Source organism: Oncorhynchus masou, chromosome 5 (genome assembly GCF_036934945.1).
Source record: "Oncorhynchus masou masou isolate Uvic2021 chromosome 5, UVic_Omas_1.1, whole genome shotgun sequence".
NCBI lineage: Eukaryota > Metazoa > Chordata > Actinopteri > Salmoniformes > Salmonidae > Oncorhynchus > Oncorhynchus masou.
Window position 1 is genome coordinate 48,168,791 of NC_088216.1, and position 26,026 is coordinate 48,194,816.

The window sequence follows — 26,026 nt, forward strand, 5'->3', positions numbered from 1 at the left end:
GGGAGAACACAGTCAACAGTGGTCAACACAGAGAACTACTCTCTGAACAAATGGAGATACAGTATGAGACAGAAGTATTGAGCAGTGGTAGCAGCAAACTAGTGTTCGACAGAGCACAGTAGGCCTATAGAGACAGTATACAGTAGAGTGGCTGCCAAACTAGCTTCCATGTTTGCACCAAACACCAATCAAGACAACAACATTCTCATTTGTATTCTAACTAGAGTGTAGCCTAACTGTCTTGGAACAGAGAGCCAACATGTCGTACATTAATATTCTAATTCTAAAATCAAGTTTGCCAAGTTGTCTGAGGCCAGTTTGTGTCTGAACTTTAACAACCTTTTCAGCTCTCTGTCCTTCTGTCAGCACATTAGCAGTCTGCCTGTGATCAGAGCAACTCCACACCAGCCGGAAGGAAGGACTGGGAATGGGGAGTGCTGAGGCACACACACACACACACACACACACACGCACACGCACACGCACACGCACACGCACACGCACACACACACGCACACGCAAACGCACGCACACACAAACACACACACATGCACACGCAAACGCACGCACACACAACACACACACACACACACACACACACACACACACACACACACACACACACACACACACACACACACACCCAACACAATCTTTAAAAGAGCTATTAATAAAAACACAGACCAAAAGACGACAACGCAATTCTAGTCCAAATACATAGAACACCACTGGCTGTTACAGCTTGACAGCCTGACTGATTGTTTCAGAGCTGGTTTCTCTGCTATTTTATCTATAAAATCTTGTCTGAATTGTTATTGTCCATCATCAAGGTCAAAACAACAACAGGAAGAAAACAAAATACATTTTAATCTCAAATGGACGACCTGGCTAGATAAAGTCAGCTCTCTAGTCCTTTAATTCATCACGTCAACTGCCTCACCAGGACAAAACAATAAGTTCAGGTGTATGTGATCTCAAACAGTTGCTCAACTCCCCCCCCAGGTGCAGTGGCAAAACCGGTCCTGCACACACTCACACAGGTGAGACAATGAGCTGTGTGCGCGCGGGCGCACGTGTGTGCGTGCGTGTGTGTGTGTGTTCACCAGGATCCACTACACACCTGGGGCAGATCTCACCCCAGAGTCAGTGTTGAGGAGAATAACACTCCCTCCTGTGTTGTGTTGTGTTGTGACTCATTCACTATAAGGGCCATGGCACGACAGCTCATACTAGCTAGCAACAGCCATTACTTAGATTGAAGTCGACAGGGCGCCAATTGGCAGTTGTTGGTTTGCACGATATATATATATTATACAGATTGGACTAGGAACTGCAGCAAAATACCAAAGAGGTCAAAAAAGGTTAAATATCAAAGAGGTCAAAAAAAAATGACAACAGTAATACTAGTCAAAAAACAATCTAATGCAGAGACGGGCGACTTGTAGCCCGGGGGCCTCATGCTTCAGAGGTCCCCCTTTTGTAGGCCAGAGGATACATTTTTAAGAAAATAATAATAAAACATTCATATTAATATACAGTGGGGCAAAAAAGTATTTAGTCAGCCACCAATTGTGCAAGTTCTCCCACTTAAAAAGATGAGAGAGGCCTGTAATTTTCATCATAGGTACACTTCAACTATGACAGACAAAATGTGGAGAAAAAAAATCCAGAAAATCACATTGTAGGATTTTTTATTAATTTATTTGCAAATTATGGTGGAAATAAGTATTTGGTCACCTACAAACTGTCTCTCACAGACCTGTAACTTCTTATTTAAGAGGCTCCTCTGTCCTCCACTCGTTACCTGTATTAATGGCACCTGTTTGAACTTGTTATCAGTATAAAAGACACCTGTCCACAACCTCAAAGAGTCACACTCCCAACTCCACTATGGCCAAGACCAAAGAGCTGTCAAAGGACACCAGATACAAAATTGTAGACCTGCACCAGGCTGTGAAGACTGAATCTGCAATAGGTAAGCAGCTTGGTTTGAAAAAATCAACTGTGGGAGCAATTATTAGGAAATGGAAGACATACAAGACCACTGATAATCTCCCTTGATCTGGGGCTCCACGCAAGATCTCACCCCGTGGGGTCAAAATGATCACAAGAACGGTGAGCAAAAATCCCAGAACCACACGGGGGGACCTAGTGAATGACCTGCAGAGAGCTGGGACCAAAGTAACAAAGCCTACCATCAGTAACACACTACGCCGCCAGGGACTCAAATCCTGCAGTGCCAGACGTGTCCCCCTGCTTAAGGCAGTACATGTCCAGGCCCATCTGAAGTTTGCTAGAGAGCATTTGGATGATCCAGAAGAAGATTGGGAGAATGTCATATGGTCAGATGAAACCAAAATAGAACTTTTTGGTAAAAACTCAACTCGTCGTGTTTGGAGGACAAAGAATGCTGAGTTGCATCCAAAGAACACCATACCTACTGTGAAGCATGGGGGTGGAAACATCATGCGTTGGGGCTGTTTTTCTGCAAAGGGACAAGGACGACTGATCCGTGTAAAGGAAAGAATGAATGGGGCCATGTATCGTGAGATTTTGAGTGAAAACCTCCTTCCATCAGCAAGGGTATTGAAGATGAAATGTGGCTGGGTCTTTCAGCATGACAATGATCCCAAACACACCGCCCGGGCAATGAAGGAGTGGCTTCGTAAGAAGCATTTCAAGGTCCTGGAGTAGCCGAGCCAGTCTCCAGATCTCAACTCCATAGAAAATCTTTGGAGGGAGTTGAAAGTCCATGCTGCCCAGCAACAGCCCCAAAACATCACTGCTCTAGAGGAGATCTGCATGGAGGAATTGGCCAAAGTACCAGCAACAGTGTGTGAAAACCTTGTGAGGACTTACAGAAAACATTTGACCTCTGTCATTGCCAACAAAGGGTATATAACAAAGTATTGAGATACACTTTTGTTATTGACTTATTTTCCACCATAATTTGCTAATAAATTCATTAAAAATGCTACAATGTGATTTTCTGGAGAAAAAAATCTAATTTTGTCTGTCATAGTTGAAGCATACCTATGATGAATATTACAGGCATCTCTCATCTTTTTAAGTGGGAGAACTTGCACAATTGGTGGCTGACTAAATGCTTTTTTGCCCCAATGTATATACAAATATACACACAATACCAGTCAAAAGTTTGGGATCACTTAGAAATGTCCTTGTTTTGGAAAGAAAAGCACATTTTGTTGTCCGTTAAAATAACGTCAAATTGATCAAGAATACAGTGTAGACATTGTTAATGTTGGAAATTAATATTGTAGCTGGAAACGGCAGAGTTTTTATGGAATATCTACATAGGCCTACAGAGACCCATTATTAACAACCATCACATCTGTGTTCTAATGGCTTGTTGTGTTAGCTAACCCAGGTTTACCATTTTAAAAGGCTAATTGATCAATAGAAAACCCTTTGGCAATTACGTTAGCATAGATGAAAACTGTTGTGCTAATTAAAGAAGCAATACAACTGGCCTTCTGGAGCATCAGCAATTGTGGGTTCGATTAGAGGCTCAAAATGGCCAGAAACAAAGTGTCACGACTTCCACCGAAGGTGGCTCCTCTCCCTGTTCGGGCGGCGCTCGGCGGTCGTCGTCGCTGGTCTACTAGCTGCCACCGATCCTTTTTCCTTTTCTTTTGGTTTTATCTGTTTTGTGTTTTCACCTGGTTTCATTTTGGTTAATTAGGGGGGGTATTTTTCTCGACATTTCTTTTGGGTATTTGTGCGGGATTTTTTCCGTTTACTGTCAGTTTGGGTTGCGTTTTTCGCTAGTTCATGTTTTACAGGTGTTTTTTCCCTGGACTGTGTCTGAGTGTGTTTCATGGCTCCTGCTGTAGTCAGGTGTCCTGTGATTTTTGAGCTGGTTTCTTAAACGCCCTTTTCATTCTGAACTTGTGTCTCCTGCGCCTGACTCCACACCCACATCTCCTTAGGGAGTTTTGACACAAAGACCTTTCTTCTGAAACTCGTTAGTCTGTTCTTGTTCTGAGAAATTAAGGTTATTTCATGCGAGAAATTGCCAAGAAACGGAAGATCTCGTACAATGCTGTGTACTACTCCATTCACAGAACAGCGCAAACTGTCTCTAACCAGAATAGAAAGAGGAGTGGGAGGACCCGGTGCACAACTGAGCAAGAGGACAAGTAAATGAGTGTCTAGTTTGAGAAACAGATGCCTCACAAGTCCTCAAATGGCAGCTTCATTAAATAGTACCCGCAAAACACCAGTCTCAACGTTAACAGTGAAGAGGCGACTCCGGGATGCTGGCCTTCTATTGTTGGTGGGCTAGAGGGCCCACTAACAAAATGTTACTTGGGGCCCCTAAAAGGCTAGGGCCGGCTCTTACAGCATTTGCGGTTATGGATGTGGGTACACAGACCTGCAAGCCACTGCGGCCCCTCGTGTTCAGATTTTGTTGTGGCCCCCATCCCCATCAAAGTTGCCATCCCTAGTCTACTGAAAAAAATCAATGCCCAGCTGTGAGTCACGCTTATCAAAGACAACCGCAAGACCAGTGTCTCTCCCAGGCCTAGTGATTCACTGAGGCCAATTACATTGCAATGATGACCAATGTCTGTATCCAAGCCATCCTCCCCTATCTTTCTTTTCTCCTTCTTCTCATCCTCTCTTCTCTGTGTGCATGTATGCTTGTGTGTGTGCCTGTGATGTGAGTGTTTCTGTCAGGTTGTTGTTTCTGAAGATCTATATTTATCCTAGGGTGGTTAATTATAACCTGGACCTAGACAACAGGCATCAGTGCCTGGTGAGAAGAGATAGGCAATCCAGACATCGTTTGGTGTGTGTGTACGTGTGTGTGCTTGTGCGCGTGCATGTGTTTATGTGTGTCCTTATCGTTTCTAGGTAGCAAACTTGATGCCATCGACGTCTTTGCTTGCCAGGGTGGAGAGTGCACTTTGGCGAGTGCTCGGGGACCTCCACCTGAAGAGAGGATGCTGATGCAAGCCATGGCAATACCATAGCAACAGTAGCGGCAGTACCAGTAGGGTACACTGTATGCACATTGAGTATACAAAATATTAATAACACCTGCTCATTCAATGACAGGCTGACCAGGTGAATACAGGTGAACGCTATGATCCCTTATTGATGTCACTTGTTAAATCCACTTCAATCAGTGTAGGTGAAAGGGGAGGAGACTGGTTAAACAAGGATTTTTATGCCATTAGACAATTGAGACATGGATTGTGTGTTATTCTGGGTGAATGGGAAGGACAAAATATTTAAATGCCTTTGAACGGGTTATGGTAGTAGGTGCCAGATGCACAGGTTTGTGTCCAGAATTGCACCGCTGCTGGGTTTTTGACGCTCAACTGTTTCCCATGTGTATCAAGAATGGTCCACCACCCAGCCAATTTGACACAACTGTGGAAAGCATTGGAGTCAACATCGGCCATGCCCAGACTAATTGAGGCTGTTCTGAGGGCAAAGGGACATCAATTATTACAGTTTTATGGGTTAAATATTAAGATAATGCTGGAAATGTATGCAAAACCATGCCCTCTTACCCTTCTTAATAGCCTCGTCTTTCTCTTCCCCCTATCTCTCAAATGTTTATATTTTTGACATTTTGTCAGGAAATGCAGCTCTGTCTTGGGTTCTGCTGTGGTGCAGTGGTTTCACAGCCTTTCCTCTACATGGAGCCAGGTTTTCCTATGTCTACCCTTCTCAATGGCAAGGCTGTGCTCACCGAGCCTACATTTTGTCAAGGTCTCCAAAGGTTTTGATCAGTAACCATGGTCAAATAGTTTGCCATGGGGCACTGTCGATTTAGGGCCAGATAGCACTGCATTTTGCTAAGTTCTTGTGCTTGTGTTTCCCAATAAGCAATGTAGTTTTGTTTTAACTGTATAATCATTTGATTTATTTTCATTGATTTGATGTTCTGGTCCTGAGGCTTCAGTGTGTCAGTGTAACAGGTTTGTGAACTCAGCCATGACCAGCTGGATGAGGGGACTCTTCTTTGCTCAGCTCTTGGCATTGCAGAGCTTAGTAATGATATGAGAGCGGGTCACTGTATTTTAGATCTTTCCCAAACTTAATTGCTCTTTTTGGAGTTTTTATTATTTGTGGATATTGGACTAACTTTGCCCTGCATGCTGTAGTTTTCCTTTGGACATGTAGGAGAATCTTACAGAACTCTGCATCCAGGGTTTCAATGGGGTGAAATCTTATTTTGCAAGTGGACCTCACACCTCGCTGCCGTAAAGCGCAATTGGTTCAATGACACATTCAATTCGTTTTAGCCAAATTTTAATAGGTATTTCAATTTGAGTTTGTTTTCAATGGCATAGTATACTATGTGCTTTCTCTCTCAGTTCATTCACTGTGTCCAGTTAAGACAATTTTTAAAAGTATTTGTAGCGTGTTGAGAACTTTGGTCTAATTCCCTGAGATCTGGATCTTCTCAGGAAAATCATAATTTTGGGTGGGTTTCTGTTCTGTTCTCTTCTGCTCCAGCAGGTCCAGGCTCTGATGTAGGCCACACGCTGTGGGTGACAGGAAGGCACAGGTCATCTGCGAAAAGCAGGCATTTAAACACTGAATTGTGGAGGCTAACACCAGGGGCTGAGGATTTTACTAGAATAGTGGCCATGTCGTTGATGTAAATATTGAAGAGTGCTAGGCTCATAATGTAAACCTAGCGAAAGTCCCCCCCCCGGTTAAAGAATTATATTATTTTCTTCCCTATTTTGATGCTGCACGTTTTGCCAGTATACATTCATTTAATTATGTCATGTGTTTTACCCCCTACACCACTTTCAAAAGCTTTTTAGAACAGTCCTGTATGCCAAATACAATCAGATGCTTTTTGGAAGTTGATAAAGCAAGCATAAATGTTTATCAATCAGGGTGTGTAGGGTGCAAATATGATCGGCCTTACTATAGTTTGGTATAAATCCAATTGGGCTTCTACTTAAGAGATCTCTCGCTTTCTCCTTGTCCTCTCTCACCCGATTCTTCTAGCTGTTATAAGGGATGCAGGTCATTGGCAACATGAGTCTGGATTGAAGATGTATGATTACCTGCTGTCCCCGGGCTCCGCCTGGAGGGGGATCGGCAGTGAGGAGAGATGAGCGATGAATAGAGAGCGAGAGAGAGAGAGAGAGAGAGAGAGAGAGAGGGGTGTATAAGGATGACAGTGTTATAGACACTGATGGGGGGGTGTAACCGGTGTTCATGGAATACTCCTCTCTCCTTCGCTCCATTGAACACGGTGCAGAAGGCAACGGGAATGATGAACAGGGAACGGACAGATGTGCCAGACGAGTGCAGACGAGTGCAGATGTTCTCAACCGTTAAAACGGCAAACATGTCCCCTCTCTCCTTTCCTCCATCCCCTCATTATTTCCATCCCATTTCCTTGAACCTTTCTCTTCTACTATCCTGTCTCCCCTTCCTCCCCCTCCTCCCCTTCATCCCCCCCCCTCCCCCACCTCCCTGTGATCCTGATGCTTTCTGATCTAATTTGTGTGTGTGTGTGTGTGTGTGTGTGTGTGTGTGTGTGTGTGTGTGTGTGTGTGTGTGTGTGTGTGTGTGTGTGTGTGTGTGTGTGTGTGTGTGTGTGTGTGTGTGTGTGTGTGTGTGTGTGTGTGTGTAAACACCAAGGCCACGAATGTAGGGATACAGTACACAGTGTGCTCGACTAGTCAAACATGCCCTGGGGTACATTGGCGACACTTCTCTCTCTCTATGTCACTGAGTCTCTTCCATGTCAGGAAGAGGTAGACGACCTACCATCTTACAGATACGCTTCCTGTTATGCTCTGCTCTGGGCATCTACAGCTGATACTCTCTCTGAGAAAATGGGACAGGAGCCCCTTCTCTCTCTCTCTCTCTCTCTCTCTCTCTCTCTCGAATAGTAAGAGAAAATAAATTAACAGATAAATATTGGTGGTATTTACATTTTGTTGTTTGTTCTGGTTGCCCTTTTCTCATGGCAAAGGACCACATATCTTGCTGCTGTGCTTGCACACTGTGGTATTTTGTCAAACAGATATGGGAGTTTATCAATGTTTGATTTGTTTTCAAATTCTTTGTAGGTTTGTGTGATCTGTGGGAAATATGCATCTCTAAGGTGTTCATACATTTGGCAGATGGTTAAGAAGTGCAGCTCAGTTTCCACCTCATTTTGTGGGCAGTGTGCCTCAGAACCAGCTGGCTGAGGGGAGTCTTCTCTAGGTTAATCTCTCTGTAGACGAAGGCTTTGTGATGGAATGTGTAAGCATAAATACTACAACCACCTAAAAGGAAGTTAACAGCTATTTTCTGGATTTTGATAACTAGCAAGTATAGTATAAAGTATATTTTTACAGAATTCTGCATGCACAGTCTCAATTGGGTTTGTCCCATTCTGTAAATTATTGATATGTGATTAGTGATTAGTGGACCCCAGACCTCACAACCACAGAGGGCAATGGGTTCTATAACTGATTGAAGTATTTTTAGCAAGATTCTAATTGGGATGTCGAGTTTTATGTTCCTTTTGAAAGAGTAGAAGGCCCTTCTTGACTTGTCTCCCAAATCATTCACAGCCTTGTGGAAGTCATTTATATATTGTTTATTCAACAAAGCATGAACATTTTGGCGCTGACGACATGGCTAACATTTACATTCTCCCAAACAATTGTTGCTTTTTGGTAATTTTTTGGGGTGTTTTGTGTAACTTATTTTCTAACTTATTGTGTACATAATGTTGCTGCTACCATCTCTTATAACCGAAAATAACTTCTGGACATCAGAACAGCGATTATTCACCGCGGACTGGAATAAACTTTTTCCTTCAACGAGTCCGACGAGAAGGATATCCTCTTTCACCGGAACAGGCCCAGATCCACGCCTTTCACCGGAACAGGCCCAGATCCACGCCTTTCACTGGAACAGGCCCAGATCCACTCCTTTCACTGGAACAGGCCCAGATCCACGCCTTTGCGTGAAGAAAAATGCGCGACGCAAGAAGTTAAAGAAGTCTTGAGGTATTGCTTGCCTGAGGTAGAGTACCTTATGATTAGCTGTAGACCACACTATCTACCAAGCGAGTTCTCATCTATATTATTCGTAGCCATCTATTTACCACCACAGAATGAAGCTGGCACTAAGACCGCTCTCAACCAAGGCCATAAGCAAAGAAGAAAATGCTCACCCAGAAGTGGCGCTCCTAGTGGCCGGGGACTTTAATGCAGGCAAACTTAAATCAGTTTTAGCAAATTGTTACCAGCATGTCACAAGTGCAACCAGAGAACAAAAACATCATAAACCACCTTTAGTCAACACACAGAGATGCATACAAAGCTATCCCCCACCCTCCTTTTGGAAAATCTGACCAGAATTCTATCCTCCTGATTCCTGCTTACAAGCAAAAACAAAAGCAGGAAGTACCAATGACTTGCTCAATACGGAAGTGGTCAAATGATGTGGATGCTACACTACAGGACTGTTTTGCTAGCACAGACTGGAAAATATTCAGTGATTCATCCAATGCAATTGAGGAGTACACCACCTCAGTCATTAGCTTCATCAATAAGTGCATCGATGACGTCCCCACAGTGACTGTACGTACATATCCCAACCAGAAGCCATGGATCCACATCCACATTGAGCTAAAGGCTAGAAATGCCACTTTCAAAGAGCGAGAGACTAATCCGGACACTTCTAAGAAATCCCGCTATGCCCTTGGACGAACCATCAAACAAGCAAAGTGTCAATACAGGATTAAGATTGAATCATACTACAACGCTCGTCGGATGTGGCAGGGCTTGAAAACTGTTAAGGACTACAAAGGGAAACCAAGACGCGAGCTGCACAGTGATGCAAGCCTACCAGATGAGCTAAATGCATTTTATGCTCGCTTCGAGGCAAGCAACACTGAAGCATGCACAAGAGCACCGGCTGTTCTGGGTGACTGTGTGATAACGCTCTCGGTAGCCGATGTGAACAAAACCTTTAAACAGGTCAACATTCACAAAGCCGCTGGGCCAGGACATGTACTCGGATTAGCAGGACGTGTACTCAAAGCATGCGTGGACCAACTGTCAAGTGTCTTCACTAACATTTTCAACATCTCCCTGACAGAGTCTGTAATACCAACATGTTTCAAGCAGAAGGTAACCTGCCTAAATGATTACCGTACCATGGCACTCATGTCAGTAGCCATGAAGTGCTTTGAATGGTTGGCCATGGCTCAAATCAACCGCATCCTCCCGGACACCCTAGAACCACTCCAATTCGCATACCGCCCAAACAGATCCACAGATGACTCAATCTCAATTGCACTCCACAATTTCCCACTTAGACAAAAGGAACACCTATGTGAGAATGCTGTTCATTGACTACAGCTCAGCATTCAACACCATAGTGCCCAAGATGCTCATCACTAAGCTAAGGACTCTGGGACTAAACATCTCTCTCTGCAACTGGATCCTGAACTTCCTGATGTCTGCCCCCAGGTGGTAAGAGTAGACAATAACACGTCTGCCACGCTGATCCTTAACACTGGGGCCCCTTAGGGGTGTGTACTTAGTCCCCTACTGTATTTCCTGTTCACCCACGACTGCGTGGCCAAACACAACTCCAACACCATCATTAAGTTTGTTGACAACACAATAGTGGTAGACCTGATCACTGACAACGATGAAACGGCCTATAGGGAGGAGGTCAGAGAACTGGCAGTGTGGTGCCAGGACAGCAACCTCTCTCTCAATGTGAGCAAGACAAAGGAGCTGATTGTGGACTACAGGAAAAGGCGGGCCGAACAGGCACCCATTGGCATCGACCGGACTGTAGTGGAGCGGGTCCAGAGTTTCAAGTTCCTTGGTGTCCACATCACCAACGAACTATCATGGTCCAAACATTCCAAGACATTCATGAAGAGGGCATTACAAAACGTTTTCCCCATACGGAGACTGAAGAGATTTGGCATGGGTCCTCAGATCCTCAAAAGTTTCTACAGCTGCACCATCGATAGCGCCCTGACCGGTTGCACCACCGCCTGGTACGGCAACTGCTCGGCATCTGACCATAAGGTGCTACAGAGGGTAGTGCGAACTGCCCAGTACATCACTGGGGCCAAGCTCCCTGTCATCCAGGAACTATACAATAGGAAAGCCCACAAAACTGTCAGAGACTCCAGTCACCCAAGTTATAGACTGTTTTCTCTGCTACAGCACGGAAAGCGATACCGGAGAGTCAAGTCTAGGACCAAAAGGCTCCTCAACAGCTTCTACCATAAGCCATAAGACTGCTGAACAATGAATAAACTTGCCACCGCACTATTTACATTGACACCCCCCTCTCTTTTGTACACTGCTGCTCCTCGCTGTTTATTATCTATGCATAGTCACTTCACCCCCACCTACATGTACAAACTAACTTGTGCCCCAGCACACTGACTTGGTACTGGTGGCCCCTGTATATAGCCTCATTATTGTTATTCTTATTGTGTTATTTTTTATTATTACTTTTTATTTTAGTCTACTTGGTAAATACTTTCTTAACTCTTCTTGAACTGCACTGTTGTGCAGTAAGCATTTGACGGTAAAGTCTACACTTATTGTATTCGGTGCGTGTGACAAATAAAGTTTGATTTGATTTGATGAGAATACTTTATTTTGTTTTGGTTGGTTTGGTTGCCAATAAGGGTGTATACGTGGTCTGTCGTAAGGTATTTTGGTAGAAAGCACATTTTTAAGGTTTGCTCAAGACATTGTTTTCACTGAGTGTTGGAGTCTGCTGTTGCTGATAGTCTCTCTCTCTCCCTCCTGTGTGTCTGTCTGTTTGGCTATCACAGAGCAAGCAGCATAGCCATGGGAAGTCATTTGGGGATGGAGGTGCTGTGACGCACTGTAGACTTCTATATTCGTCCGCTAATACAGGACTAGCAAAGGTCCAGTGCACTACTTTTGTGCATTTTTTAAAACTAAATATGTTTGCCAGCATTTGTAACTTGAGTCTGATAATTGCTTGATATATGTTTTCTAGTTTCTTGAAATACTTTGCAAATGCAACTTAAAGCTGAAATGGTGTATTCATTATTTTTCCATTTTTGTAAATGCTCTTACCCAGAGCAATCATTTTCATATGTTTTTCTACTGGTGCCAAGTGAGAAACAAACCCACAACCCTATCATTGCAAGTACCATGCTCTACCAACTGAGCCACGGCATCATATCACATCATCACAAACCCCTTGATGCCTCCATGTACTCAATTACTGTATTGTCCATTGTTCTTCTTCATGGTGATGGAAAGTATTCAGGTACAAACCTAGATGACCAGCCTATGTACAATACAGTAATGTACATTTATATTAAGTGGTTTGTAAGGATCGTAAATTAATACTAGACAAACAGTGGTTGCATTCCATGTTATTTTATTACAAAAAATATTTTATTTTATGTGGATGTTAAATGCTTGAGGACAAGGTTTTGTTCTTTCTAGATTCCATTACAATGACAATCACAAAGAAAGGGACAGGGCAAAAACTTTCATTCATTCTTCCCGCTAATAGTAGTAAATGCCAAGTGCATTACTTTTGTGATTTTTGTATTTTTATTATTGTAACATTTTTTTCAGACAGTAGTGCCTCACCCTCAGCACCCCTACTTGCCGTGGCTAGGGCAAGCAGTAAACGAGTTACAGACAGTCATCCCACCACTCAGACAGTACAGCTAATGGCTGTCATTACCAAGACATGAGCTGGGATGATTTGTAATAGTGTAACTTGTAACTTCCCTGCACTGTACCAAAGTGTGTGTGTGTGTGTGTGTGTGTGTGTGTGTGTGTGTGTGTGTGTGTGTGTGTGTGTGTGTGTGTGTGTGTGTGTGTGTGTGTGTGTGTGTGTGTGTGTGTGTGTGTGTGTGTGTGTGTGTGTGTGTGTGTGTGTGTGTGTGTGTGTGTCTTGGAGAGCATCCATGGTAGACAAACAAGCAGACCTAAAGACAGACATATAGACACAGATAGAACACACGTGTTGTTCCCAGGCTGAGTACAAGGTGACGCAATAAACAACCCTACAACCCTGACCCTGGGAAACCACACCAAGCTGGGAAGAGGGCAGATGATGAAGGGAGGTGGAGATGGAGAGAGAGAAATAGAGAGAGAGAGTGAGAGGGTGGCATGGGGAGAGGGAGAGAGAGAGGAAGAATGGTGATAAGGGGAGTGTGGGACTCGAAGGGAGGAAAGACACACAAAAAAATACAACCACTCAAATTTACTTTACAAACAGATACAATCAGAGGTTGGGCAGGCTGGGGGAAAGGGAGTATGGGACTACAACAAGGGAGGTAGAAAAAGAGAGAGCCAGGTCAAGCATATCCCTTACAGAAAAAACACAGGATTTCATGTGGAAAATCACAATATTTCAAATTAGTAGAAATGTCATGTTTTCACGTGTGTAGTTTCATGTTATCACATGTTGCTTTACATGTTGTCACGTTATCACATTAACTTCACATGAGATCACGTGATCACGTGAAATTCACGTGTTTTTTACGTAAGGGACTACAACACATGATCCTACATATTATATGGAAGTCCCGCTACAATGCACAGCTCTCTAGATTTATACAACATGGGCTCTCTCTACAACATATATTCCTGAAGTCTATGTTCCGTTGTAAAACAAAACACTCCAGATGTCTACACCTGATGTCTACACCTCTGCCTGCTGCAACACTGGATGCTCCATATGAATGCCCTGCATATCTCTATATGAATGAATGTTCACCATATTCATTCCCTGCATACCTACACTACCGTTCAAAAGTTTGGGGTCTAGAAATATCCCTGTTTTTGAAAGAAAAGCACATTTTCTTGTCCATTAAAATAGCATAACATTGATCAGAAATACATTAGTAATGTTGTAAATTGCTATTGTAGCTGGAAACGGCAAATTTTTGTGTCTCTAAACAGAATAGAAAAAGGAGTGGGAGGCTGCGGTGCACAACTGAGCAGTCTCAACGTCAACAGTGAAGAGGCGGCTCCGGGATGCTGGCCTTCTAGGCAGAGTTCCTTAGTCCAGTGTCTGTGTTCTTTTGCACATCTTAATATGTTCTATTTATTAGCCAGTCTGAGATACTGTATGGCTTTTCTTTGCAACTCGGACTAAAAAGCCAGCATCCCAGAGTCACCTCTTCACTGTTAACGTTGAAACTGGTGTTTTGCGGTTACTATTTAATGAAGCTGCCAGTTGAGGACTTGTGAGGTGTCTGTTTCTCAAACTAGACACTCTAATGTACTTGTCCTCTTGCTCAATTGTGCACCGGGGCCTCCCACTCCTCTTTCTATTCTGGTTAGAGACAGTTTGCGCTGTTCAGTGAAGGGAGTAGTACACAGCTTTGTACGAGATCTTCAGTTTCTTGGCAATTTATCACATGGAATAGCCTTCATTTCTCAGAACAAGAATAGACTGACAAGTTTCAGAAGAAAGTACTTTGTTTCTGGACATTCTGAGCCTGTAATCGAACCCACAAAGCTGATGCCCCAGATACTCAACTAGTCAAAAGATGGCCAGTTTCATTTCTTGTTTAATCAGAACAACAGTTTTCAGCTGTGCTACCATAATTGCAAAAGTGTTTTCTAATGGTCAATTGGCCTTTTAAAATGATAAACTTGGATTAGCTAACACAACGTGCCATTGGAACACAGGAGTGATGGTTGCTGATAATGGGCCTCTGTACGCCTACATAGACATTCCATAAAAAATCTGCCGTTTCCAGCTACAGTAGTCCTTTACAACATTAATAATGTCTACAGTGTATTTATGATCAATTTGATGTTATTTTAATGGACAAAAAATGTGTGTAACTGTATTCGTCGTCTGAAGAAGAATCATCGGACCAAAGCGCAGCGTGGTAAGTGTCCTGGGCTGTGGGGGAGCACTGGAGCTCTGGTGCACAGCCTTGGCACCACTCCTCCAGGCTGAATGCCCACTTTAGCCCGGCCCCTCCAGAGTGCAGGCACTCGCACCTCTCCATTAGGCGCAATGCCCACTTTCGCCCGGCACGGGCGGAGCGCGGGCATAGGACAAACTGAACCCTCCCAGCGCCCCGGGGACACAGTAAGCAGAGCCGGCGCAGGATACTCTGGGCCGAAACGTCGCACCGGAGACCAAACGCGCTGAGCTGAATGGATGCCCACTCTCGCATGGCACTTGCGGGGGGCTAGCATATAGCGCTCTGGGCTATGAGCACGCACTGGAGACACCGTGCGCTTCACCGCATAACACGGTGCCTGACCAGTACCATGCTGCTTCCGGTAAGCACGGGGAGTTGGCTTAGGTCTATCGCCTGACCCCGCCAATCTCCCCGTGTGCCCACCCCCCCCAAAAAATTGGGCTGCCTCTCATGCCTGCTGCTCTGCCTTGTCTCAATTTGCCGCCTCTCAGCTTTAGCTGCCTCTAGTTCTTCCTTCGGGCGGCAATATTCCCCAGCCTGTCTCCAGGGTCCCTGTCCGTCCAATATCTCCTCGCAAGTCCAGGAGTCCTGAACCCTCTGCTCCTCGTTACCACGCTGCTTGGTCAGTTTGTGGTGGGTAGTTCTGTAACGGTATTCGTCATCTGAAGAAGAATCATCCGACCAAAGCGCAGCGTGGTAAGTGTTCATGTTACTTTATTTAAAACTGAACACTATAACAAAAATAACAAAGAGAATAACCGAAACAGTCCTGTAAGATGCAAAACACTAAACAGAAATTAACTGCCCAGAAAAACCCTGTGGGAAAAAGCTACCTAAGTATGGTTCCCAATCAGAGACAACGATAGACAGCTGTCCCTGATTGAGAACCATACCCGGCCAAAACAAAGAAACAAAAACATAGAAAAAGGAACCTAGAATGCCCACCCAAGTCACACCCTGACCAAACCAGATTAGAGACATAAAAAGTTCTAAGGTCAGGGCGTGACAATGTGCTTTTATTTCAAAAACAAGGACATTTCTAAGTGACCCCAAACATTTGAACGGGTAGTGTACGTCTGGCGTATCTAGAGTATGTCCTGGGCTGGGAATGACCCCTCTCACCCCAGAGAACACGGAATGTTTTCCTCATAAAAAGACTACATGAACCTATCTAAACCTGCTGATAACAACAGCACAGCACCATCCCACTGGATACCTTAACACTGTGAAAGCACAATATCTGTTCTGGGCTGGTTGGAGAATGTGTGTGTGTGTGTGTGTGTGTGTGTGTGTGTGTGTGTGTGTGTGTGTGTGTGTGTGTGTGTGTGTGTCTGTGTGTGTGTGTCTGTGTGTCTGTGTGTTTTCCACACCCTGGGTTGCTCCTCCTGCTCAACATCGTTCCTTTTCTACAAATGACACATTTAGAAGTTGCTCTGAACATCACATTTTGAAGTTAAAGGGATATTTCAGGATTTTGGCAAAATCTACTTCCTCAGCGTCACATCAACTCGTGGATACCATTTGTACGCCTCTGTGTCCAGTGTGAAGGAAGTTAGAGGTAGTTTTGAAAGCCAATGCTAACTAGCATTAGTGGCTGGACTGGATTCTATCGGTATGTGCTAGCATGCTAAGGTTTTGGATGGGGTTAAAACGTTGAATTTAGGCATTCATTCTGAATGGTTAAGGTAAAGGTAAAGGTTTGGGATAGGGTTAAAATGAAACAAAAATAAACAAGTGTCTACCACTGGATTGGACACGCAACCTTCTTATCCGGAGTGATGGGATTACACACACTGGGATTACGAACACTGGGATTACGAACACTGGGATTTAACAGGCGACCTTCTGATCCGGAGTGATGGGATTACGCACATCCGTCACCCCCGTGCACAACGCCATAGAAAAACCCAAGCCTACTTGATGGTAATAGCGCTCACTGTTGCCCCCAGTGGCCGGATTTGTAGGCATTTCCCGATGTCCTCAAGACAAGGGCAGACGTCTAATTAAGAAGTCAATCTTGAGCAATCTGCCTGGTTGAGGACTGTATACTGATTACATAGTGATTATTTGAGGGCTTTTTGCAACCCTGGTTGTTTGTGTACGCATATGAATCTGGGTCTGGGCACACTACAGACACACACACACAAACAAACACGTTGTTCTCCCTGGTTTGATGATGGTGGGTATCTCAGAGGCGGGGTAGTTCTAACAGAGTAGCAGAGAGAGAACCGTCAGACTGATACAGTGCTGCTGCACTAAACTTATGTAAGACCCCTTCATCAATATTCTATCAGTGTTCTCATTGCATGGCTATGGCTGACTGAACCCAATGAAACAGCAGCTAATACAATAGGGATGTTGCACATGACAGCAGCTGATACAGCTACACCAGATAGCCTCCACTGTATCACTGATCACTTTGACAAGGCCTCACTTCGACACAGGTCTCTCTCTCTCTCTCTCTCTCTCTCTCTCTCTCTCTCTCTCTCTCTCTCTCTCTCTCTCTCTCTCTCTCTCTCAATCAACAATAAAAGTCACAAATAAATAATAGTAATGGTGATTAGAGAAAGGGGAATATACATATAATTTATTAAAAATGAAATACAGAAATATCTCATTTACATAAGTATTCACACCCCTGAGTCAATAGTTTGTAGAAGCACCTTTGGCAGTGATTACAGCCGTGAGTATTTCTGGGTAAGTCTAAATGCTTTGCAAACCTGGATTGTACATTTTTTCTCCATTATTCTTTTCAAAATTCTTCAAGCTCTGTCAATTTGATTGTTGTTCATGGCTAGACAGCCATTTTCAAGTCTTGCCATTGATTCTCAAGCAGATTTAAGTCAAAATGGTGACTTGGCCACTAAGGAGCATTTAATGTCATCTTGGTAAGGAACTCCAGTGTAGAGTTTACCTTGTGTTTTAGGCTATCGTCCTGCTGAAAGGTGAATTTGTTTGCCATTATCATTTGGAAAGCAGACTGAACCAGGTTTTCCTCTAGAATTGTGCCTTTGCGTATAGCTGTATTCCGTTTCTTTTCATCCTAAGAAACTCCCTAGTTCTTGCCGGTGACAAGCATACCCATAATATGATGCAGCCACATCCATCCTTGAAAATATGAAGAGTGGTATTCAGTGATGTGTTGTATTGGATTTACCCCAAACATGTGTGGGGCACAGAGATGGGGTAGTCAGTCAAAAATCATGCCAACCACTACTATTGAATACTTAATGGGTCCATGCAACTTACTATGTGAATTGATCAGCACATTTTTACTTCCAAACTTATTTAGGCCTGCCTTAACAAAGGGGTTGAATACTTATTGACATCAAGACATTTCAGCTTGACATTTTGTATTAATTTGTAAACCAACAAAATTCCACTTTGACATTATGGGATATTCTGTGTAGATCAGTGACACAAAACAATAAATGCTAAATTCAGGCTGTAAAACAACAAAATGTGAAACTATTAAAAAGGTGTGAATACATTTTGAAAATGTCTGTAAATATTATAAGAGATTGACTGAGAGATTGTGTGTGTCTCTCTCTCGCTCCCATAACACATAACTCGCTCCCATAACACATAACACATAGACACGGCAGAATGCATCATCTGTGAGAATATTTGACATGGGAATATCTCACACTCAGGTGACACCCCTCTGAGTGAAGGTGGTATGGACCATGAGATTTACTCTCACCATGGGGTTGAATAACTAGTGCACTCCCTGAGGGTATGCATGTATGGTTCTCTCTCACACACACACACACACACACACACACACACACACACACACACACACACACACACACACACACACACACACACACACACACACACACACACACACACACACACACACACACACACACACACACACACACACACACACACACGAGAACGAAATGCAGCCTCACTGGTGGCAACAAGATAGAGCAAGTACTGTATATTATACAACCTTCACATAAGAAGCTCAAGAAAAATCACACACACACATACAAATACACATCGATCTGTAACTCAGTCTTAAGACACTAGTTAACCAGTCATACACACCGTACACACACACACCACACCACACCCCGGCCAAGTGTTCTCGTTTAATAATTTACTTCAATTCATGGGAGGGAAAAGGCTGCTTGGAAAAATGCTGTGAGCTGAGAGATGTCTGTTAGACATTATAGCCTTTTACAAGTCTAAACCATGCAGGGTTGAACCAAGTGTGGTCAGATAGGGATGAGCATAGATACTGTAGATAGTGTTGTAATGGTTGGGTGACCCCGATCATAAATAAGGTCTATTCCAGGTTCCAACTACACCTCTGTGTCTGTTACCTCAGCCTGTACTTAGTGAACCTGCAGGTACGGTCAAGTTGGAACAACAGACCCAGACTGCCCCTACGGTTTGGAGCTCACAGCAAAACAACAGTCCTTGCAGTCCTGGCTCATATCCAAAGTGTTAGAGCATTAAGCATTTAATGAAGCATTTGTGCCTTCATGAAAAAGAAAGTGTGGCGGTAGTGAAAAGTAAAGTCAAAGTAGTCCACCTCTGTAATCTTATAATCAAAGGTGAACATGTAGTTTAGAGTCTCCACTCCCCTCTCCCCTCTCCCCCGCACCCTCTCTCTCTCATTGGTCTCTTTTTGAAATGACAGGTGTCATAAAGAAGGAGTTCTACAGGAATCCCAGCCCGAGGCTCCAGGTGCGTGCTCAAACTCGACTTCCATCCTGTCCCGTCTCCTCCCCTCCTCAGCCCAGAGGGGCCCCACCAGACAAGACGAAAGGGGCCAGCCCAGAAACAACATCTCGCCTCCCTCTGCTAACAACAGCCAGAACAAAATCAGACCAGATCACCACCCTGTATTAGTACTGAGAACACGCAAACACCATGACATACCTGTACTGTCTGTCTGTCTCCTACACAGCACTTAGACCTGCATACCTGGCCTCACACTCTCCTATACTTAAACATTGTGTCATACAGTATATTAATAACCCCACTATCTAACTCCGAATACCTAGCTAATAATGACAGTCACTTCCCTGAAACATTACAATACGAACCACAACGAAACAAAAAAGCACAAAAAGGTCTTCAACATAAAAAAAAGCATGTACTTGGTTGACATTGTTTCAACAGGGATCGCCAGATCCTGAACCTTCAGTGTTATAACACCATAACCGCGAACAGCATTTTGTAGACCTACGCATCACTTCCAGTTCCAGTCCACACTGTAAATACCTGGAAGACTAAAGGTCTCTGGAAACCTCTGGCTGCTCTGCTTCATCCTCATGACTCATACTGTCTCATGCTCACACCTCCTCCCTGTACAATCAACACTGGGCAGCAGGATAACAGCATGGAGGGGAGGAGACTAATAACCTTTTAGTGGCCAGCACCACCACCAGCACCACCAGCACCAGCACCACCAGCACCACCACCAGCACCACCACTAGCACTACCAGCACCACCAGCACCAGCACCACCACCACCACCAGCACCACCAGCACCAGCACCACCACCACCAGCACCACCAGCACCACCAGCACCACCACCAGCACCACCAGCACCACCAGCACCACCACCACCAGCACCACCAGCACCACCAGCACCATAACAATACAGCTGAATAGGCTACCTCGAATATTGTGTCAGTCAGTACGAACATTATGTTTCCCCTGTACTGTCTCTGAAAGGCTTTTGGGATACAAGTCATTGAAACATTTACTGGCGTTTAACTTTTTCTGTTGCGTAACAATCCCATTTAGGAAGAGTGGGAGCATTCTGACATCACGTGCATAAAGCAACTCATGCTGGGGCGACCGTTAAAGGTATTTGGAAATCACTTGTGAAAAGGTCCATTTTTTATTTTTTTGCCTGTTTTTTCTTCTACTGCTATTTGCCTTTAAAACCATGCACATAGACATATGAAAGTCTACAGGGGAGCCAGTGTAACGGGCTGAACCCTCTAGCTGCTGGTATACAGTACATAGTCTACTGTTTCGTAGAACTGTCAGGCAAATGCCATGTCACCGCGGCTGTCACAACAGGTCTCGTATCAACACCGACACACAGAGACGCTGTGGCAACAACCAATGGCACACAGCAACGCTATCAACAAAGAAACACTGCAATACACGTACTGTACATTGTCTTAACCACCAAACATAAATGAGACCAGGTAATCCAAATATTTCAAGAAGAGATTTGACTAATTGTGGAATATTGCAAAATGGTATTGCATCACCTTTTCTGAAACAGACAGTTTGTTCGTAAATCCAAAGATGCGTTCTAGCTTGACAGTGATTGCGCTTTTATGGCGATAAATCTGGAATCCTTTTCGTTTATGGTACTAGAGAGGATTTGTTGATTTGTGACATATGTCTACTGACAGGGACTGTGTTGGGAAATAGCTTGAGCTGGTACTGCAGCGCCAAATTCTGAGATGGGGATTAATATGCATTGGCTGTGTTAAATAAATCATATGAATGAACTTGATATAATATATCATGCTGATATTGTGACGTGCTGCTAGGTAGGTGTTTATGTAAGACTGTTTGTTCTCTCCTGACCATCCCTCAGCTACTGCCTGGAAGACCAGAGAGGAATACACTGTTGCAGGACACTCGCTCTCCTTCCATTTCTCTTTCTCTCCTCCTCTCTTTCACTCTGTCTCCCTCCCTCTCGCTCTCTCTCTCTCTCCCTCTCTCATGCTGTTTGTGTTTGTCTCCCTCTCTTTCACCATTCTATTTATTCATGAGCACTTTGGTGCAAAGTACAGTGTGAGCAAACACACACACTCTCATCACACATACATGCATGTGCGTGTACACACGGGCGTGCACACACACAAACACACAGTCAATATATGAGTTTGGTTTTGACATGCTGCCAGACATCTCTGCTTATTCACCAATATCCTCCACTGTCCCCTAATGTCACTGCTTGTCACTGGGTCGTGTGAGTGGCGATCACATGTCCCCCAGCGTCTACCCCCCCGGAAAAACATCACCCCAAATCCTGGATAGTGTATTTCAATGGCCCCAATATCACTTCTGCTCTCTCTGTCCAGGGTGACCATCATATAGTGTACAAAACGTTAGGAACATCTTCCTAACATTGAGTAGCATCCCTTTTTTCCCTCAGAACAGCCTCAATTGGTGGGGGTATGGACTCTACAAGGTGTCAAAAGCGTTCCACAGGGATGCTGGCCAATGTTGACTCCAATGCTTCCCACAGTTGTGTCAAGTTGGCTGGATGTCCTGTGGGTAGTGGACCATTCTTGATAAACACGGGAAAATGTTGAGCGTAAAAACCCCAGCAACATTGCAGTTCTTGACACACTCAAACCGGTGCACCTGGCACCTACTACCATACCCAGTTCAAAGGCACTTAAATATGTTGTCTTGCCACCCATTCACCCTCAGAATGGCATACGTACACGATCAATGTCTCAACTGTCTCAAGGCTAAAAAAAATCCTTCTTCAACATGTTTCTTCACTTTTATCTAAAATGACTGGAGTGGATTTAACAGGTGACATTAATAAGGGATGTCATGTTCCTAATGTTTTGTACACTCAGTACTCAATGCACTTGTTTAGCTACTGTATCCTCTCAAACCTCCCAATATTCACTTTCCTAAAGGTCATTCTTCCTCTCGCCTCACTGACCACCTGCCCCAAATGTTATCCCCCACCTATTGGAAACTCGAGAAGTCCCCCAAAAATATTGCTTCATCATCATAACACTGCTTCATCGTCATCATAATCACCATCATTGTCATCATCATCCTCATCATCATCATCATCATACTTAGCCCTAGAGGGTACTGACCTTAAAGGCGTGCTTGCGGCTGATGTTATCCAGCACCTGCACTTCTCCGATCCGAAAGCTGAGCAGAGGAAGACTTCCCAACACTCCTTCCTCCTTCTCGTCTGGGTAGGAGGAAGAGGGGGAAAAAGAGAGAGAAAGAATAAAGATTGGGATCAAAATCAACAAAAAAATCACATCTTTTAGAAAACGCGACAAAGATCTATTATAAAATAGAAAGGGTCCACACCTACAGTAAATAAAGAGGGGTGAATAGTAAACGCACAGTCTGGTGTCGCAGTTTGCAAACTCCTCTAGTGGCAGCTGCAGCTGTAGCTGGCTTAGTGAGCACTACCATTGAACATCCCTGGAACAACACCCACGTCCCACTGTAGGGGAAATATCAATTTTGGTCCAGAAGTCCAGTGATAAGTGACACACTCACACACACACACACACACTCTCTCTCTCTCACACACACACACACACACACACACACACAGAAACTCGCGTAAAATCCGACGACGGTCAGCTATATTTTTTTTAAATGAGCGGAGAGCTGGGGAAGAAAGAGGAGTGCGAGAGCGGCACTTGTGCTGATTAAATAATGGAGCAGATGATGACAATTTCGAGGGCTGGCGATGAGGCTGACAGGGAGTCCACAGTAGTAGCTGCTGCCCTCCTTATCTCTCTCTCCCTCGTTCCCTCTTTCTCTTTCTCTCTCGCTCTGCCTGGCTTTTTTGCTCTCTCTCTCGGCTGATCCCTCTCTTGTTCTCTCTCTCTCTCTCTCTCGGCTGATCGCTCTCTCGCTCTATCTCTCTAAGCAGAGCTGTACTGCGTATATGTAAGTGCCTTCCTCGGTTGCAGAGCACACGTGTGTTTGAGAGAGAGCAGAATAGAGAAAGAGAGGGAGGGAGAGACTGAGAGGAGGGATGGGGGAGGGGGAGCTGTGTTTGTGCAATCATACAGTACTATTTGCTGTGTGTGTGTGTGCGTGTGCGTGCGTGCGTGCGTGCGTGCGTGCGTGCGTGCGTGCGTGTGCGTGCGTGCGTGCGTGCGTGTGTGTGTGTGTGTGTGTGTGTGCGTGCGTGTGTTTGTGTGATAGCGATCAGCCTTTGTGACTCAGTGTTGCTGGAATCCTGAATACTGGCCTTAAGCTAACTGTACCTGCCCTCTCTCTACCAATCAAAGAGCAGGGTTTTCTGCAACACACAGAAAAGGTAAATAGCCACTCCTCTTTCCTCAAACAAATTCAAACTTGAGCTCACAAGTTCTGTATTTCATTGCAAAAATCTGTTCATTCTCAAACAGTTCTACCCTACAACTGAACTATCTTATAAAGGCTATCAAGTTGTATTAAATATACTGTATCACATAAACATAGTCGCACATTAATAATGGATGTAATAAGAAACTATGTGATTTATTGCTAAACAGCCTTTCAAAGTCGCCTCAAGATAATCCCAAGGAGAAGACTGGTGAGAAGAAACAGAGTTGTGATTGTGAAACCTGTGGCAGAGCTTCTCAGTGTTCACCAACAAACGCCGTGCCCATCCAGAGACACAGAGATGCCAGGAGAGGCAAAACACACAGCAAACACACCTCTGAAAGCACACACTTCTGAAGACACTCCTGCTAGCACAAACACTTATGAAGAAGAAAGTTGCCTAAAATGTCACCTCATTCTGACTCAAGTCTGACTCTTGTTTGACACCACACAGACTCCCTCCCCTTTGTGTGTGTGTGTGTGTGTGTGTGTGTGTGTGTGTGTGTGTGTGTGTGTGTGTGTGTGTGTGTGTGTGTGTGTGTGTGTGTGTGTGTGTGTGTGTGTGTGTGTGTGTGTGTGTGTGTGTGTGTGTGTGTGTGTGTGTGTGTGTGTGTGTGTGTGTGTGTGGGTGTATGTGTGTATGTGTGAGAGAGTTAAGACACAGGATCAGGGTAAATCTACTCCCTAACAGCTATATATTAGCATCCCAAAACAACAGCATATCAACGCTTCTGAAGATGCCAATTAGTTAAGTAATGCAAAAACACTCTATTTAGCAAAGAATTCCTCTATATTTACTGTACACTCAGGGTCAGCTAGGACATTGGTAACTTGTGACATCTAGTCCCCGACTGTACTTACAGCATTAGGCAGTCAGGTATTTTGCCCTGTTGGGAATTGGATATTTGGGATGTTTTATGATCCTTTGGAGATGGGGGTGGTGTGTAGTGCTAGAGTTGTTAGAGTTGCAGAAATGTAGCTGCAAAGTTGCTCGTTGGAATCCCTGCCTGAGCACTTAAGAGAACCGGGGACTTCTATACACACTCCTAATCTCCTTGTATAGAGCAACTACTCCACCTCCTCTGGCCAGGACAGCTGACATGCTTTGACAATGTCACCCTCAAGTCCCAACAACAAAAGGCCTTAGCATCTTTTTGCCCCTCTCTCCTTGCTGGCATGGTGATCGTGGCAGTAAATCGCACAGTCAGACATGCTCCCTTCCTCCCTCTCTTTTTTTCCACAACACAGCTGGGAGAAAAGGGAGGGAGATGAAAACATCCCAACAGACGTGTGTGAAATCCCGAGAGAGGAATCACTGTGACCAGAAGGAGAGAAAGGGGGAAGAAAAGGAAAGAAAAGGAAATGGAGAAATTATAGAAAAGCAAGCGGGGCTCTGGGGCCAGTTTGTGAATATTGCTCAACGTGAATTTGGCCGTCGCTTCACACTGAGCTATTGAATCACAGAACAACCGGAACATTTCAATATGAAAGATTCTTAGAAGCTGCTAAGCTCCAATTCATGTGGGGGCGTTTTCTGATTCCCGGTTCTATTCTTATCATTTCATTTCTCTTCTTTTCTTTGAATACGTCCTTATTCACGTTGGATTTGCGTCTGTGTGTACGGGATAGGAAATGGAGTGGAGTGTTTTATAAAAGGAGCAACTCCAGGTTAACTACTGGGGAAACTGGGAATTAAACACCCAGTTGCATCCTGTAGTTCACAGAATACTGGTAGATTCACCAACAAAATCACTTTTAACCCAAAGAACCTGGAGTTCACTCTCTCTCGGGACTAGGAAGATGTGTGTTTGAGTGGTTTCAATAGGGTAGAGTAGGGTAAGTTGAGCCCTTTTTTACATTCAGCATCACTCCATTAAGGGAAATCTAATATTATTTCTAACAAAGATACGTACATACACTGAGTATACAAAACATTAGGAACACCTGTTCTTTCCATGACAGACTGACCCGGTGAATCCAGCATAAAGCTATGACCCATTATTGATGTTACCTTCAATCA

At 44.3% G+C, this 26,026-nt stretch overlaps 1 protein-coding gene across 1 annotated transcript in view; it reads right to left on the reverse strand.

Moving 5' to 3' along the window:
* LOC135539734 (pleckstrin homology domain-containing family A member 6-like) overlaps nt 1–26,026 on the reverse strand; it is an 82,510-nt gene that overhangs the window by 33,778 nt on the left and 22,706 nt on the right. Inside the window, 1 exon segment of the mRNA XM_064965809.1 lies at nt 22,764–22,864. Within this exon segment, the coding sequence (XP_064821881.1) occupies nt 22,764–22,864 (101 nt within the window).